Genomic DNA, 17,282 nt, shown 5'->3' with positions numbered 1-17,282 from the left:
ATCCTTTACTGTGAATTTTTTTTACTCCAATAGATTCCTTGCTAATAAGCAGGGTCAATCTATGAGAGTCATTCTAGAAACAAATATTTTGTTCACTTTGATTATGATGTACAACTTCCACAGAGGATGTGTCTCACCTCTTTCTTTGTGAAAGCAATCAGGGCAGTCAACAGTAACCGAGTAAACTTTATCCTGCTGAAAACTGCTGTACATTGTTGATGCTGAAACATTAAAAGCAACCACATTAGAATTTCAAGTCCCAAAACTGGAATATTTTGATCACTATGTTAACTGAAGCCAAAACAGGTTTTCTTCATTACATTCCTCCACTTTCCTCACTTAAAATAATGCCACAAATTATATTCCCAAATGGGTTTTCAAGTATACATCATTCCTTCAAAGTTCTATTTATTAAAAATTATGCCACAAAATTTGGGTAACAGATTAGGCACACTTTTGTGGAAGTAGTTTGTACTGATTTTCTTTAGTCCTTCCTTTATCTTTGAGTTTTTCACATTTTTTTTGAATAGCTGTAAATGAGTATCTAACAAAACTTAATTTTACTTTTGAGGGTCTGCATTGCCCTAAAAAAGCATGATCCCCTCTCTTTTCCTTGTAGTTTATTTTCCTCTTACATATTGGCCTTGGTAAATCATGCTTCCTGCCTTGGAGTAGGCAGGGTGGGTGGTAGACACTGGTGTGAGGTCTATGGTACATAGTCAAGAGATACTCAAGAGTTAGCCAGTGCAATGACTACATCTAATTTTCCCTCCCCCCTTGGAAGACACATATTTCACCTATTCTTGGGTCCTCCTTTACAGTGCAAGTCTGGGACTGTCATCCAAACACTCCAGAACCCCATGCAAACAGTACAAAATGAATTTTAACAAGATGCTCCAAAGCCTTCTGAAGTCAATAATGTGCATAGCCAGTTGACGTAATAGTTGAGGATTTGTTCTATTTAAATTAAAAAGTTATTTAAAAAGTATGTTTCAAACTTTCCAGACAGAAAACGTAGTAGTCCTTTTTAAATGTCTGAGACCTGAACCATTTTACTTTAGCTAGTCTGAATCCAAAGTGTGTACAGGAAAATTTACATGATGAATTCAACTTAAAGACAGACATGTTCTTACTTCAAGTTCAACCTCCGGGTTACGTTCTTCTCCTTGTCGACTTCTAGTGCTCTGGAGAAAGTAAATGTAAATGTAAATGGAATGTAAAACATAAGAAAAAAGTATTTTTTGTTTAAATCTCCTGCAAAAGTGATCCACATTAATTGAAATACAAAGGTTCAAAATTGCTCCCCATGAATATTTGAGAAAATGAACAATGAGAACCAAGACTAAAATATAAATACGTTGCTATGTTACAATATACCAGAAGCATAGAAATAAGTTATAAAAGCATGTTATATATAAATGATGAATTTTAATGGAAATGTCTTAGCATACTGTATTAACATGGTACCTTCACTCTTCTTTGCAGATCATCTTCTACATCTTTTAACATGCCTGGAAATAGAATTTAATGGAAATTACAGAAAAATTAATAGATAAGTACATACTTCAACAGATCAAAAGACTCCAGTCATACAAATCATGCCACAGAAACAGTAATCCCACATTACCCAATGCTTGTTATAAAAGCAGTTTTTGTTCTGTTACATTTATGTCTCCACTATTAAATTGGGGTTACTGAAATACAAACAAATCAAATGTATATATTCAATATTTATTACTGCAATTGAATTAATGGCTATCACATAAAGTGCTTTCATTCTTAGGTGTGGATAAAACCACCACAATCACTTCTAATAACTTTAAAACAATTAGCGCTAAACTTAATTTTAACAATGACTTGTAGTTTCTTTCAGTCTTAGTCAATGGTAAACAAGCTGCCTGCTGGTGGCAGTCACACAGTTAGCTAATTAGATAACTAGTTAGAACTAGTTACCTAGCCAGTTGGGCCTGACTCAGGTCTTCAGAATTTCAGCTGGTATAAATACAGGAGACTTTTGCTAATGCATGGAGTAAGTAGTGCGGAGGCCAGCATGACAATGCACAGCTTTGACAGAGTACTGAGCTTGGGAATTCAGCTCAATGAAGGGAGAGTTTGAAATTTGGAACTCTAATTAATTAAATAAAATATAATAAATTTGGCAGGGCAGGTGATGTGTTGCAGCTGTAGAACATGGAAGCTGTGGACACCAGTGCGATCCACAGCAACCACATCTGTAGTGTCTGCAGCTTGGGGAAATTCAGTTCAGAGTTGATGAGCTGGAGCCTGAAATTCAGACGCTGTGATGCACCTGGGAAGGAGGAAGTTATCTGGACACTTTGTTCCAACAGCCAGTCACAACCCTTAGGTTGGGAATTCAGATGTGATCTGTAGTCAGAGATAGGAGGATGTGACTATGAGTAAGAGAGGTATGCGGATCCAGAAGGTAGCACTGGAGAACCCTTGCACTCGTCCAAGAGATTTGAGGTTCTTGGAGCCTATTTGGATGAGCAGGGATTGCAGAAAAAATGAGAAAAGTGGCCACAAAACCACACCTGGTACAGGAAGCCATTCAAGTGGGGTTGGGGGAAGCAGAAGGGGAGGGGTAAAAATAATGCAGTAGTAGAGGGCAGCATAGTTAGGGGGCCAGATACTGCTCTCTGCAGCCGAAAGCACAAATCCCGAAGGCTATGTTGCCTGCCTGGTACCAGAGTTAAGGACATCTCCTTGGGGCTGGGGAGGAATCTGGCATAGGAAGCAAAAGATCCAGTTCTCGTGGTCCACGTGGATACAAATGAGAACTTCTTTTTTTAGTCCTGCCTAAGGGAGTAAGAGCAGCTAAGGGCTAAATTAGAAAGCAGAACAACAAAATAATAATCTCTGCATTACTACTCGAGCCACGAGAAAATTGATATAGGGTAAGTAAGATCAGATAGTTGGATGCATGGGTCAAAGATTGCTGTGGCAGAAATATGGGCATTGGCACTATTACTGGGGAAAGAGGCAACTGCATAGTTAGGACCACGGTGGGACCACTGTCATGGAAAATTGCGTAACTAGGTGTGTGCAGAGGGCTTTAAACTAAATAGTTGGGGGGAGGGTTCATGTAAGGGGGTACTCAATGAGAAAGGACAAGGCAATAGTGCAGGGTAGCGATATAGGTCATGATAACTAGAGTATGATAGCAAGGGATAGAGTGTACATTAGGGTGTACTAAATAGGGTCAGAGTGGGGGAAAATGATAAAAAAGAATTAAAGGCTCTTAATCTGACTGCAGCATTCATAACAAGATGGATGAAGCAATAGCACAAATTGAAATAAATAGGTGTGATATGATAGCCATTACAGAGATATGTTTGCAAAGTGACCAGGGCAGGGCACTGACTATTCATGGGTACTTGACATTTCAGAAGAAATAAAAAGGAGGTTAAATAGCCCTATTAATAAAGGATGAGACCAGTACAGTCGGAAGAATGATCTTGGCTTGGAAGATCAAGATGTAGGATCAGTTTGCATGAGGATAAGAAATAGCAAAGGAAAGGAATTACTGATGGGAGTAATTTTAGACCCCTGAACAGTAGTGATGACCCATGTGCTAAGGAAAGGCCTTTGTGTGATGACCCACAATCTGGGAAAAGCTTGCATTTTCATTTGTGCGATGTCCCTTTAAGAATAAAGTGGGCTGGGGAGTATTTTGAAAGAGGGATAATTGTTTCCTGATTATGACACCATTCGGTCTCAAGAAATGTCATGTGACTTGGGGTTGCCATGGGGATGTAGAGCTAGGAAGCAAAGGCCAGAATCTTCGGATCAGCGTGTGGGGGCGGACCCCGCCTGCTGACACACAAAATGACACGTGGTGACTTTGGGCATGTACCCGATGTCACCACGCGTCATTCACATCTTCAGTTCAGCAGGCGCGCACCAGAGTCGGCTGCATGCCCACCGAACTGTCAAAAGCCTATTAAGTCCATTTAAAAATGAATTAAAATAATTAACGGAGCTGCCCATCCTACCTTAAGGTTGGTGGCAAGGCAAAGGGCCCAGACAGCCTTCGCATTTATCATGAAGCCTCATCCACGGGCAGGATGAGGTTTCATAAAGGATTTATAATTCAAATAAATTTCTTTATTAAAATTTATTGACGAGTCCCAGCTCATGTGACACCATGTCTGAAATTTTTTTTCTCTTCCTTTAAACTTTTGAAAATGTAATTAAACTCCCTGAGGCAGCTCTCTGTGCCTCAGGGAGATTTCTGCGCTCTTTCACGGCCCGGCCATATAAAATGGTGGTGTGCTGCCAATCGCGGACGGCAATCGGCTGGGCGCCTGCCCACGTCCGCTCAGCCCCCATGACGGGGAGAAAATTCTCCCCAAAGAGTAAATAGAAATCTAAATGCAGTGGGGTTAGGATTTAACCTGCTTTTTGTTGTTTGGCAGTTCAGAAGACAGAATTTATGCAAAGAGAAAACAAGCAAGGCTCTCTCTGAATGGAAGTTTTCTGTTTGGCAGTTTTTGAATAGATCCTGGTGTTGAAGCAGATCTCTGACAATAGAGAAAAGGCTATGTTACTGTGTGTCTTATATAGTTGGGAAGGCTGCACACTGAAGACAGGAAGGATGAGAGATTGTGGATGGGAGAATATCCATTGCTGCTGTTACCAGAGCACCCAGACCTGTCCTGGCAGACCCATCGTTTCAGCCTGTTCCTGCCCCACTGAACTTATTTCTTCCTATCTTGACTCTATTTTTCTCCCTATGTCTAGTCTCTTCCCACCCACATCCATAACTCTTCTGACACCCTATTGCCCAACCACCTCCTCTTCACCATAGACATCAAATCTCTCTCTACCTCCACCCGCAATTAGGATGGTCTGAGGGTTCTCCGCTTCTTCCTTGAACAGAGGCACAATCAGTCCCCATCCACCACCACCCTACTCCACCTTACTGAATTTGTTCTCTCATTGAACAAATTTTTCTTTAACTTGTCTGACTTCCTCCAAATAAAACAAGCTGTTATGGGTACCCGCATGAGTCCTAGTTATGCCTGTCTTTTTGTGGAGTATATATATTGAAAAATTCCTGGTTCCAGTTCAACTCAAGCGTCCTCCCTGCCAACTCTTTTTCCAGTACATTGATAACTCTAGCGGTGCTGTTTCCTGCTCTTGACCAGAACTGGGAAACTTAGCCTTCCGCCCACTCCCCATGTTTTCAACAGTATAAAACCCATGACATTTCTACCTTCCTTCAGTTCTGAAGAACAGTCCTATTCAACTCGAAATGTTAACTGTTTCTCTCTCCACAGATGCTACCAAACCTGCTGAGTATTTCTAACACTTCGTTTTTATTTCAGTTTCTAGCATCTGCAGTATTTTGTTTCTTAATGAATAATGCTAACTGTTTTATATAACAGAAATTATGCTTACCTGTAACTCTCAGATCTGTGACATTATTGGCCATTTTGAAGCCATAAGTCATTGATTGGAAATCCTCCTGAAAGTAGAAATAAATAAAATGATATCAGCGAGTGACTGATGAGGAATATATCTTTCTGGAATACTGAAGTTCCTTTCTCTAAATCAACAAAACAACATCAGAGATGGTAATTAACACTAGGATTTATTTGCTGGCAAATAAAAAGCAAAATTTTGCTGATAATTTTTGCAGGGCTCAATTCTAATGCAACAGTAGCACTGATGAATTAAGATTTCAACAGAACTCAGCTATTTTTAAAAAGAGGCAGGAGGACACTTGTGCAGAGCACTGGGGTGTTAATTGTATACTAATTGTGCTTCATTGTTCGAAGGTGATAGGCATTAACCAGGAATTCACTTGTGTTGCTCGAAATAAAACAAAGGAGCATCGTAGATCACGATACATAAGTCAACCTATAAACACTCCAAAAATCCTTTGAAAATGGAGGTTGATTTATATGCCCAGTATAAAATGTGAACCGCTAGTATGGGTGTGTATGGTAGCACTAACTAATCTATTAGAGTTTTTTGATAAAGTAACATTCAAGGGGATATAGGGGAATCTGTAGATTTGGGGTACTTGGATTTCCAAAAGGCATTTGATAAGGTGCCACATCAGAAGGTTACTACACAATATAAGAGCACATGGTGGTGGTGGGGGAGAGGGTAACATATTAGCATTGATAAAAGATTGATTGGCTAACAGGAAGCAAGAAAGTAGTGAAAAATAGGTCTTTTTCAGATTGGCAAGCTGTGTTGGATCACTGTTGGGTCCTAAACTTTTTACAATCTATATTAATATCTTGGATGAAGGGACCAAATGTGCAATAGCTAAATTTGCTAATGACATCAAGATAGGTAGGAAAGTAAGTTGTCAAGGGGAGGTAGAGTCTGCAAAGGGATATAGGCAGGTTGAGTGAGTGGGCAGTGAGACCACACCTGGACTACTGTGTACAGTTTTGGCCTCCTTATTCGAAAAGATATAACTGTTTTAGTAGCAGTTCAGAGAATTTTCATTCAACTCATTCTTGGGATGAAGAGCTTATTTTATGAAGCAAGGTTGAACAGGTTGGGCCTATATCCATTGGAGTTTAGAAGAATGAGAGGTGATCTTACTGAAACATAAAAGATCTTGAGGGGACTTGATAGGGTGGATATCTCTTGTGGGGGAGTCTAAAATTAGGGGACATAGTTTAAGAATAAGAGGTCTCCCTTTTAAAACAGAGGTGAGGAGAACTTTTTCCTCTGAGGGTCATTAGAGTGTGGAATTCTCTTCCTCAGAAAGTAGCAGAGGCTGTGTCTTTAAATTTATTGAAGGCTGAATTAGATTTTTGATAGACAAAGGTTATGGGGGGCAGATGGGAAAGTGGAGCTGAGACTGCAACCAGAGCAGCCATGATTTTATTGAATGGTGGAGGAGGCTCAAAGGGCCAAAAGGCCGACTCCTGCTCCTATGTCCCCATTTTGAAATGTGATGAAAACATAATACCAACAATTCCTTTTAAATTAATGTGGCACGGTTTATTGAATTAATTAGTTGTCCAAAGATACCTTTACCTACAAACAAAACATTTTAAAATCATCATTTTTGGCATCCTGCATAGAGATCATTGAATTCATTCTGTGTCACTTTGGCTATGGCATCATTGTAAAGATCCTACTCTGGATCAGATGCGGAGTTTTTGCTTTCAGAATCATTCCTTCACAACAAATCATCTTCCTCTCCATTCATTGGATTGGATATTCTGCATTTTTTGAACAATCTGATGACACTGGTGCACTAACAGCAACCCATGATTTGATAACAAAACCACACAAAACATTAAGCGGGACAGCACGCATATTTCCACTCTGTGAAGGTTTTTTCTCCAACCATCCACCTATTCCATTTGGCGTGAACATGATCCTTGAATAACTTGTTGAGGCATGCACTCAAAGGCTGAACTATGGATGTTAGACCTTCCGATCACAATATGGGTGTTGTTTCTTTGCAGGTACCTCTTAATCTCATTGGTTATATGGGATCTGAACATGTCCCACACAAACATGCTGCATTCTTTACTTAGGCCACTGGGACACCTGTTCCACACACTGCCAATCCACAACTTCATTCCATCCAACCATTGTCAAGGACATGCACAAAACCTCCTGCAAGGAACTTGATGTTTGGCATAGTTTTATGTTTGAAAATTACCATAACCATTAATTTATAACCGTTGATTATGCAGGCTAGTACCACTATGCATCTTGTCTGCTCATGACCTGTCGTTTTCACTAGAACTGTTTTTGAACCTTTCCACTGCATGGTGTGGCTGGTGAGGATATCAAAATTCAAGGGCATATCATCTATGTTGTCAGTGTGGCTTAACAGGTACTCGTGTTTCTGCTGTTGTCTGATGATGAATCACTGGAAACTGGTCATTTTGGAATTGAGGTATTTTGATAGTCTATGAGCAATCTTGGTCTTCTGCTGCAACACTAGACTGATCCATTCCATAAAGTGGCTAGACTAACTAGCTGTTGGTCTGAAATATTTGCTGCATTCAGGGTTTAATTTGGCCCACTTAAGTACATATATACGCATTGCATTTCTGCTGACTATGTAACCATTCCGACAATTTTGCAGGGCCCGTTCTGATACATGCTTCTCAAGGTCAGACAAGTGACTAGTCTGAAATGGCATTTTATCTTGGACATCTTCTTCAAAATGGATTCCTTTTTCTTCCATCTTCTCACCAGTTTTTCACCAATTCCGAATTCCATCGCTGCATAGCTATTTGACAAATTAACGAATGTTACGACTTTTAACTTGAAAGCAGCTTCGTACTTCATTCATTTTGCTGGAGGACCTATTTCTGTTCGTCACTTGCCATGTCATGTATGGTCTGTTCTACGTTATCTTAAACTCCCATGCATCTTCTTTGTAACACAGCCCGTATCACCGCTTGATCCCATGTGCTGATTTACAATACTAAGTAAAACAAGCAATTTTGGGCTGAAAAATTGAGGCTGACTACTAATGTGAGTATAGCAATTTGCAGCTGAAAGGGGAACGCGCCAAGTATATGCAAAAGCATGATTTTTGGCACTGATAAAATGGAGTGGCCTTAAACACGACTTATATGCTGTGATCTGTGCTCACTGTGGGTATTGGGTTCGGTTATCTCTGTAAAAGCTTAAGTATGTCAAGATTAGGCTCCAGTTTTATCCTTCTTTGCCTGGCCATTAGGTCACGTTGAGGAATAAGAAAGGATAAAGAAGTGGTACACAGAAAAAAAACGTGACAGACAGAAACAGAAGAACACAAGACCAGGGTGTGTTGCAGTAAAAGAAATGAGAGGGAAGGCGAGGGAGAAAAAGAAGTTGAGAGAGGGGGAGAGAAAGGACATAGAGAGCAGAGTGGAAAATGAACACGGGAGGGAGAGTGAGGAATTAAGGAGTGAGAGAGAAATAAAAAAGGATAGAAAGGAAAAGAAAAGTGAGACGTAGAGATCAAGAGAGAGAGACAACTGACATATGAATACTTGGTGCCACGCTTCTGGCTCAGTGTTCAAATTAACAAGGTAGGTTAAGTGCAGTTACCTATCTTTATTTTACTGGGGCAGTTGTTGTAATGGATAAAAACAACATAAACCCCATAAGGCAGAAACACAGAAACTTCAGTTCATCTAGCTTATCCTATTGTTTAATTGCACCATTAGGAACAGAGCACCTCACCTTTACCGTACCCTGTGAGTTGGATATAGCAGATGGTGCAAGATCGGCACAATTACAAGTTTTACCATCTTTAAAAAGAAATCAGTATAGAATGAAATTTCATGATCAAGAAACTTGCCAGAATACTTCTGATTTAGCATGTACAACCTAACTTGGTCAATTCAAAGAGAAACTTCAGAGAGATTCAAAGGTGTAAGAGTAAAGCATCCCTTCAGTAAATGACAAAGTTCTGACAGGCAAATTCACCCCTCACAAAAATTCTGTCAATGCTGTTTGATCTCCTGTTTGAGAATCCAACATTTTATATATCACATCTTTAGAGTTATATCCATTCATTTTAGGATTTTAAAAAGTGAAAAGTAGAAACAGAAAATGCTAGAAATGTTTAGCAAGTCAGACAACATCTGTTGAGTTAGAAACAGAGTTAACGGGCTGAATTTCATGAAGTCCGCTGAAGCGGGCAAAATAGTGGGTGGGCACAGAGAATTGTGCAGGAGGCTGCGCGTGAGATCCCAGCAGCAGGAAAACTGTAGTGATTAAGTCAGCAGTGGGAAGGTTACAAAACAGGGAACTCACCCAACAGTGGCAAGAAGCTTACCAATATGCTTGACTGCCCACTTGCATATATTTGAAATGCAATTCAATGATTTTTAATCCTGCCACCCTGATTTAGTGAAACTCATGTGTCTCTTGTGCTTTCAGTAATCCGTCCAGTGAAAGATGGTGGCTTATGTGGCTTCTTCGAGTCAACGTGAGAATCCTTAGGACTTCCAGGAGACTGAGTCGCAGGGCATGGGATTGATCTTGGAGATGTTTTCTGTGTAAACACTTGCTAAGCTGACACTACTGGGGGTTGTAGCCTCAGGCAGTAAATTCAGAATCTAGAAGTACTGGGTCCGGAATTTAAAGAGGCAGCACACAACTGAGGTGAAGAGGGGCTATCCCTTACAGTGGCATCACAGCTCTGAGTCTTTAAGGGAAGGACACTTAAGAGGCTGCCTGCAAGGAAAGAGAGGTAGTGGCAGCATCCACCCCATCCTCCTTCATCCCCAGGCACTGGTGGGGATACGCTGGCTGAACAGTGACATCTCAGACCTTAGTTAAACCGTCATTGATGTCACCGAATGAGCTTGTGTGATGGTGGAGCAATCTTCTTCCTGGACTTTGGAACATCTTTTTGTGCTGGAACAACAGAAATTCAGATGCTGGAGATTTAAACTGCACAGCTTTCTTATAAAGCCTGCAAGACGGTTTCATAATCTAACACAAGGCCGGCTGCCCTTTAAATTAGGCACCAGCTCCTGCATGGCTATCAGGTGATGCGGACTTCTCACACAGAGCCACCCCCGCGTCCTCTGCACATGTGAGCTTGCCGCCATGTAATTGGGTTCAACTGACTGCCACGGACCCGTGCCAGATCACAGATGACTTCCACGCTCACTGGCGGTTGCCATGACGATAGGGCTAAATCCATCCCAACATTTCAGGCTGATAACCTTTCACCAGAACTAGGAAAAGTTAGCGATGTAATAGATTTTAAGTAAGTGAAAGGTGAATGTAAAGGCAAGAAACAAAAAAAAGGGAAGATCTATGATAGGATGGAAGGCCGGAGAGATGAAACGCAAAAAGCGGGTGGTACCAGGCCAAATGGAGTGGTAATGGAACAAATAAAGAAACAAAAAGATTATCTAGATGAGGTGTGAATTATGAACAGTTGTTGTCAGAAAGCAAAAACAAGGGGGAAAAACCCAAACAAGGAAAAAAAGGGAAACAAAATGGAGGCAGAAATTATAATCTAGAATTGTTGAGCTCAGTTTTGAGTCTGGAAGGCTGTAAAGTGCCTAATTGAAAGATGAGGTGTTGTTCCTCAAGCTTACCGTGAGATTCATTAGAAGGAGGCTGCGGACAGAGGGGTCACAGCTGGAGCAAGATGGCCAATTAAATTGGGACCTTGAGGTCGCACTTGCAGACTGAACGGAGGTAACCTGCAAAAAAGTTGCCCAAATCTGCATTTGGTCTCCCTCATCTAGAGGCAATCGTATTGTGAACAGCAAATGCAGTATACTAAATTGAAAGAAGTACAAGTAAATCACTGGTCCACCTGGAAGGAGTGGTTAGGTTGGAGGGTGAGAAGGGAGGAGGTAAATGGGAACATGTTGCATCTCCTGCAATGGAAAGGTGCCACGGGAAGGGGAGGGCTGTTACGAGTGATTGAGGAGTGGACCAGGGTGTTACAGAAGGAAGAATTCCTTCAATGCTGAAAGGGGAGTAGAGAGGAAGATGTGCTTGGTGGTGGCATCATGCTAGAGGTGGCAGAAATGCAGAGGATAATACAATCAATAAGGAAGCTGGTGGAGGTTCTGTTGAAGACAGAGGTCAAGAGCATGCATGTTTCAGCACATGGCACTGTGTGGACCTTGGGAATGTGGTGAGAATAGCCGTTTGAAAAATGCTGAATATCTTGGACATTATCTGTAATCGTAAGTGGATTCAAAACATGAAGTATGAAATTTCAACTGTAAGGAATAAACCGGAGCTGGAGGCAATTGCTAAAGAAGTGGCTATGAAAGTGAGTTTTAGTTTTCCCACCCTCCTCCCTTTCATTTGCTTAGAACCTATTGCATCTCTAACTGTTCCTAGTTCTGATGAAAGATCATCAACCTGAAAAGTTAACTTTTTTTCTCTCTCCACGAGATGCCACCAGACCTGCTGAGCACTTCCTGCATTTTCTGTCTTTATTTCCAATTTCCAGCATCTGCAATATTTTGCTTTTGTGAAAGTAAACTTACTTTTTTGCATCTTATGCTTTGAGCATAAACAAATTTCATAAGCTGGCCCAAATTTATAGCAAACTTTGTTCAACAATCTATGTTAAAGATCTATCCTTGATATCTCTTCTGCACTTACCTCTTCAAACACAGCTGCTTTATTAACTTTTTCTCTGGCAATGTCGCAGATCTTTAGGACGCCCAGAGCAAAAGCTTTCATAGCAGAATCCTCAATTAAGTCTGGATTATGAACATAAAGACAGGTGAAGACTGTCTGGGCCAAAGAATGCCCTTCTAGCCATGTTATCTGTGAGAAGAAACTATGGAGTTAAGATTCCAATTCAAAATAATATTTACTGTTGGCAACATCAAATTGCTTTGTATTAAAAACGTTTTTTGCATGTAGACAAAACAAACATCAAATGCATGAATTATTACTCTTATCTTTCCAACCGACTTGTTCAATGTTTAGTGAGTGGATAAATGGTGATGAAGGAATTGTACAAAATACATACAGATTAATTACCCTTTCCCAAGTCTCATTTCTACAGCTATAAAATGTTGTATGATATATAAAAAAGTATAACTCAAAGCAACATGGTGACAATTTTCAATTCTTTCATTTTTTATTACTAATCTATTAAAAAACTCAAAGAATATGGTGAGAATTTATTTGCAGTTTGGCTAGCTGAAAAGACACGACCAAAATTACAAATCACTTTTTCCTGGAAAACAAAGTACAGGTTTTTAAAATACATTATACTGATTAGACTATTAATAAGATTTTCTGTTTTAATAAAACACTTGATTTCTAACTATCTAATTTAGGATAGACTTCTTAAAATAAATTGGAACTTTGATGAAACTTTGTTAAATTGCACCAGTTCACTTTATTAGAAGAAGTTTCTAATTGAGCCAAAGTCTCTTGGAGTTGTGGTAGAACTAAAATACATTGTCAAGAAAACAAGAAATTGTATTTTTTTTCTCTGTTAATAACCCTGTTGTATTTCTTATGTACTGAAAATTAGGCTGTTGGGGTTGTAAATATGGCAATTGAATTAAGAGCCAGAATGACTGCAAGAGTCTAAAGCCAACAATAAGAAGTGGTTTTGATATGTTAATGAACCAAGAGGAACTTAAATCAGAGTTTTACATAAAACAATACCAGCAGTGTTTTTGAATGGAGTTGTTTTAGTTCAAAGGGGAATATATACAAGTTGTAAAAGGTGTAAAAAAGCTAAAGATCGGGTAAGTTTGTTTTTACAAGTTTAAGAGCTAGGGTAATGAAATGAGTTTAATCAATTCTGGGAAGAAAGCATTTCGGCAGAGACTGATTGAGACAAGAGAGAGATCAAAGGGAAAGATTGCATTTAAGGGGCACTGATGCCTAGGTTGGGGTAGCTGGTCAGATCTCCCAGAAGACAGCAGGATAGCTGAGCAGAACTCCAAGAAGATAGTGTGAACAAGGCCAGACCTGAAGACCAGTTGCCATTTGCCTCAGAGGACTCCCCCCATGGTAAAAAAGGAACTGTGTGGTAAAAATTACAGGAATTCCATAGATTTTGAAATCTATAAGGATAGTTGCTGAATAGAAAAGGAAAAGGTTAGCTCTGAAGGTAGTTAAGATCTTATGGAACTGTTTTAAAGTAATGTTTACTGTGTGAAGCCATTCTTGTGTTTAAGTGTAATTGTGTTTTTTTTCTCTCTCTTTTCTTTTAATAAACGTTTACTCTACTATAAAATCATCACAAGTAGTCGGGGACATCATTTCCTGATTTCAGAATCTCTTCTCATACTATACAAATTGCAAAAACCATTTTGGCAGCTGTTTCAAATTTCCCTCTGGCATTTGGGCAGTTTGGCATTTACCACCAGCTGTGCCATAACAACATTCAATTGTGTTATTGTTCTAAACCATGAAGAAAATGCACACAATAACAATTATTGGATGGATACCAATTATTTAATTTGTCTTCACTCCTATCAGTATATCAATTATAGTTTTTAGTTCTATGTACTTTCCTCTTATTTGTGTACAATCCTACAGTAAAAGAGTTGTGCACAGTTCTGGTACCATTTTAAATGAAACATACAAATGATGGAAAATATGCAGTTTAGATTAACTAGAACGTTATCACAGATTAGAAGTTACTCTTACGAAGACAGACTATAAATTGTGCTTTTTTCATTAGAGTGGACAACATTAAAGAATGACAAGATAGATATCTTAAAGGTTGAGAAAAGATACTATAAGGTACAACAAGTAGAGGCACAATATTATTATAACAAAGAATTAAAAGAAAGTTATAAAAATTCTTTACACAGAGGATAGTTAAAATATGGAATTCTCTTGCAAAAACTATTGTTTAGAGGTAGATTCTGTGTGTTGGTTTAAAAAGGAATTGGATCGTTATTGAAAAATAAAAGTGTATTAAAAGGAGGCTGAAATTAGAATATGTGCCCCAGGTAGTGGAAAATAGAAAAAATGTGCCAAATGGATTGTAACATTCGATGGTTCTTAAATTGCTTAAAACTATAAAAAAACTAACCGAAATGCCAAACTTACCAAGCAACAGAAGCATGTATCCATTATACCTATAAGTTCAGGTAAGATTAGACCCTTGATCGAAATTGTTCCATCCTTCAGTAAGAAACAAAGATAAAATTTAATACCTAAGAATTCAGCTACTTAAAAAGGGATATTGTGCTAAATTGTGTATTTTTAAGTGTCACCCATTACAATGGGTACAGGTTTAAACCTTCTCAGGTTTCCAAGTCTTTGAACTGACCAACAAGCATGGAATTTTTTGAGGAAGTAACAAGGAGGATTGATGATGGTAGTGCAATGGATGTTGTTTACATGGATTTCAGTAAGGCAGTTGACAAGATCCCACATGGCAGACTGGTCAGGAAAGTGAGATCCCATGGGATACAGGGGAAAGTGGCAGGTTGGATCCAAAATTGGCTCAGCGACAGGAAACAAAGGGTAATGGCTGATGGACATTTTTTTGAAAATGGAAATCAGTTTCCAGTGGTGTTCCACAGGACTCAATGTTGGGGCCCTTGCTGTTTGTTATATATATTAATGACTTCGACTTAAATGTGGGAGACAAGATTGGGAAATTTGCAGATGGCACAAAAATTGGACATGTAGTTGTTAGTGAAGAGGATAGCTGTTTACTCCAGAATATCATCAACTGTTTGGTTGAGTGGGCGGAGAAGTGGCAAATGGGATTCAATCCGGAGAAGCGAGAGATAATGCATTTGGGGAGGGCAAAGAAGGCCAGGGAATACTTAATAAAGGGGAAGTTATGGAGAGGATTGAGAAAGTGAGAGACCTTGGAGTGCATGTCCACAGGTCCTTGAAGGTGGCAGGACAAGGTGGCCAAGATAGCATATGGAATGCTTTCCTTTACTGGGCAAGGTATTGAATACAAAAGCAGGGATGTAATGATGGAACTGTATAAAATGCTGGTTAGGCCACAGCTGGAATTTTGTGGGCAGTTCTGGTCACCACATTACAGGAAAATCATAATTGCTCTTGAGAGAGTGCAGAAAAGATTTACAAGAATGTTGCCAGGGCTTGAAAATTGCAGCTACGAGGAGAGAATGGATAGGCTACGGTTGTTTTCCTTAGAACAGAGGAGGCTAAGGGGTGATCTAATTGAGGTTTACAAAATTATGAGGGGCCTAGATAGGGTAGACAGGAAAGACTTGTTTTCCCTCGCTGAGGGGTTCAATTACTGAGGGCATAGATTTAAGATGATTGGTAGAAGGATTAAAGGTGACATGAGGAAAAGCTTTTTCACCCAGAGGGTGGAGGGCGCCTGGAATTCACTGCCTAAGTTGGTGGTTGAGGCTGAAACACTCAACTCATTTAAAAGGTACCTGAATTTGCATCTGAAACGCAGTAATCTGCAAGGCTACGGACCAGGTGCTGGAAAGTGGGATTAAAATGAGCGGCCAGTTTCTTCTCTCTCTTTTTGGCTGGTGCAGTCATGAAGGGCTGAATGGCCTTTTTCTGCACCATAATTTTTCTCTGGTTCTATTCAGCTACACATAGATACAGAACAAACTGTCCTAATTATTCATGCACTTCTAAACTAGTATTGTTGAGTTTAGTTACCATGAACAAGTAACTTTAATCATCAAATGGCCTGGAGCGACTGGAAACCTTTAGAGAGTTTTTTTAAAGCTTACCTGACCTGCAGGAAGCTGGCTGGTCAGGAAGTTGTGGGGAATCTGGAATTTGGGCTTTTTTCTACATGGTGCGAGTTTTAGGAGGCGATCAATCCAATGGGTGAATGGGGGAGGAGATCAGACGTCTGGTGTTGGGGAAGACGGAGGACTGACTGGGGCGGATTGGAAAAAAAGTCAGAGGCTTATTGCTGGCGGTGAGATTGGAGGACTGATTGCGGTGAGATGTGATTGGAGGATTCAGAAGGAAAGGTCTTTGGGGGCTACCTGATCGTGGAGGCTCCTCAAGCATGCACCTGGTTCTAGGATTTTGATGTAAAAGGTACTTACTTACCTCCTGAATCTACCTAGTCCTCACCTTAGGAAACTGGACAGATGGCAGTTAAATTCCAAAAATATAACTAAATATAATGATGATGCGAGCCTCATTTTCAAGTTAAAACCCAGTTCCTTGGAGTAGGTTGGTCATTTACCCACCTCAGTTAAAGCCGGAAATGGCCGGGTTCAGACATAGGACTAGGGGACATAGTTACAGAATAAGGAGGCACTCATTTAAAACTGAAATGCGAAGGAATTTCTTCTCTCAGAGGGTAGTGAATATCTGGAATTCTCTACCCCAGAGAGTTGTGGAGGCTAATCACTGAAAGTATTTAAAGAGGAGGTAGATAGATTTTTGAAATATCGGGGAGTTGAGGGCAATGAGGAGCTGACAGGAAAGAGGAGTTGAGGCCTGGGGCAGATCAGCCATGATCTTATTGAATGGTGGGGCAAACTTGAGGGGCCGAATGACCTACACCTGCTCCTATTTCTTATGTTCATATATTCCTGCCCAGTGAGCTATGGAGACATGCTGCCTCACGCTCAGTTTTGGGCAGACTGCCATGTCTGTGAAATTTTAGAACAGGAGTAGGGAACCCCTACCCGGTAGTCGGTTTCAGCCCATAGCACTTTTTCATCTGCCTCGCGGTGAGATTTCAAAATTGGGCCCCGCCACCCCTGTGTGCTGCACTCTGGGCCAGCCACCGCCACGTTCTGATGCCTGAGCTTCGGCCGTGGTCACCAGAGGTCCAGGCTGTGGGGAGAGAGTGAGGCCAGAGATTTGGGAGCAAGAGCGCAAGGCAGGGATGGGAA

General features: G+C 40.3%; 1 protein-coding gene across 2 annotated transcripts in view; it reads right to left on the bottom strand.

Moving 5' to 3' along the window:
• naa35 (N-alpha-acetyltransferase 35, NatC auxiliary subunit) overlaps positions 1-17,282 on the bottom strand; it is an 84,787-nt gene that overhangs the window by 54,444 nt on the left and 13,061 nt on the right. For both annotated transcript variants that reach the window (XM_041185730.1, XM_041185731.1), the window contains exons 5-10: positions 14,521-14,595; positions 12,094-12,261; positions 5,422-5,488; positions 1,468-1,511; positions 1,134-1,184; positions 138-221 (exon numbers count right to left, since the gene is read on the bottom strand). In XM_041185730.1, the coding sequence (XP_041041664.1) occupies positions 138-221; positions 1,134-1,184; positions 1,468-1,511; positions 5,422-5,488; positions 12,094-12,261; positions 14,521-14,595 (489 nt within the window). The remainder of the gene's footprint in view (positions 1-137; positions 222-1,133; positions 1,185-1,467; positions 1,512-5,421; positions 5,489-12,093; positions 12,262-14,520; positions 14,596-17,282) is intronic.

This window comes from Carcharodon carcharias, chromosome 4 (genome assembly GCF_017639515.1).
Source record: "Carcharodon carcharias isolate sCarCar2 chromosome 4, sCarCar2.pri, whole genome shotgun sequence".
Classification (NCBI taxonomy): domain Eukaryota; kingdom Metazoa; phylum Chordata; class Chondrichthyes; order Lamniformes; family Lamnidae; genus Carcharodon; species Carcharodon carcharias.
The sequence above is the reverse complement of the archived record's forward strand: the minus strand, read 5'-3'. Positions and strand labels throughout refer to the sequence as shown.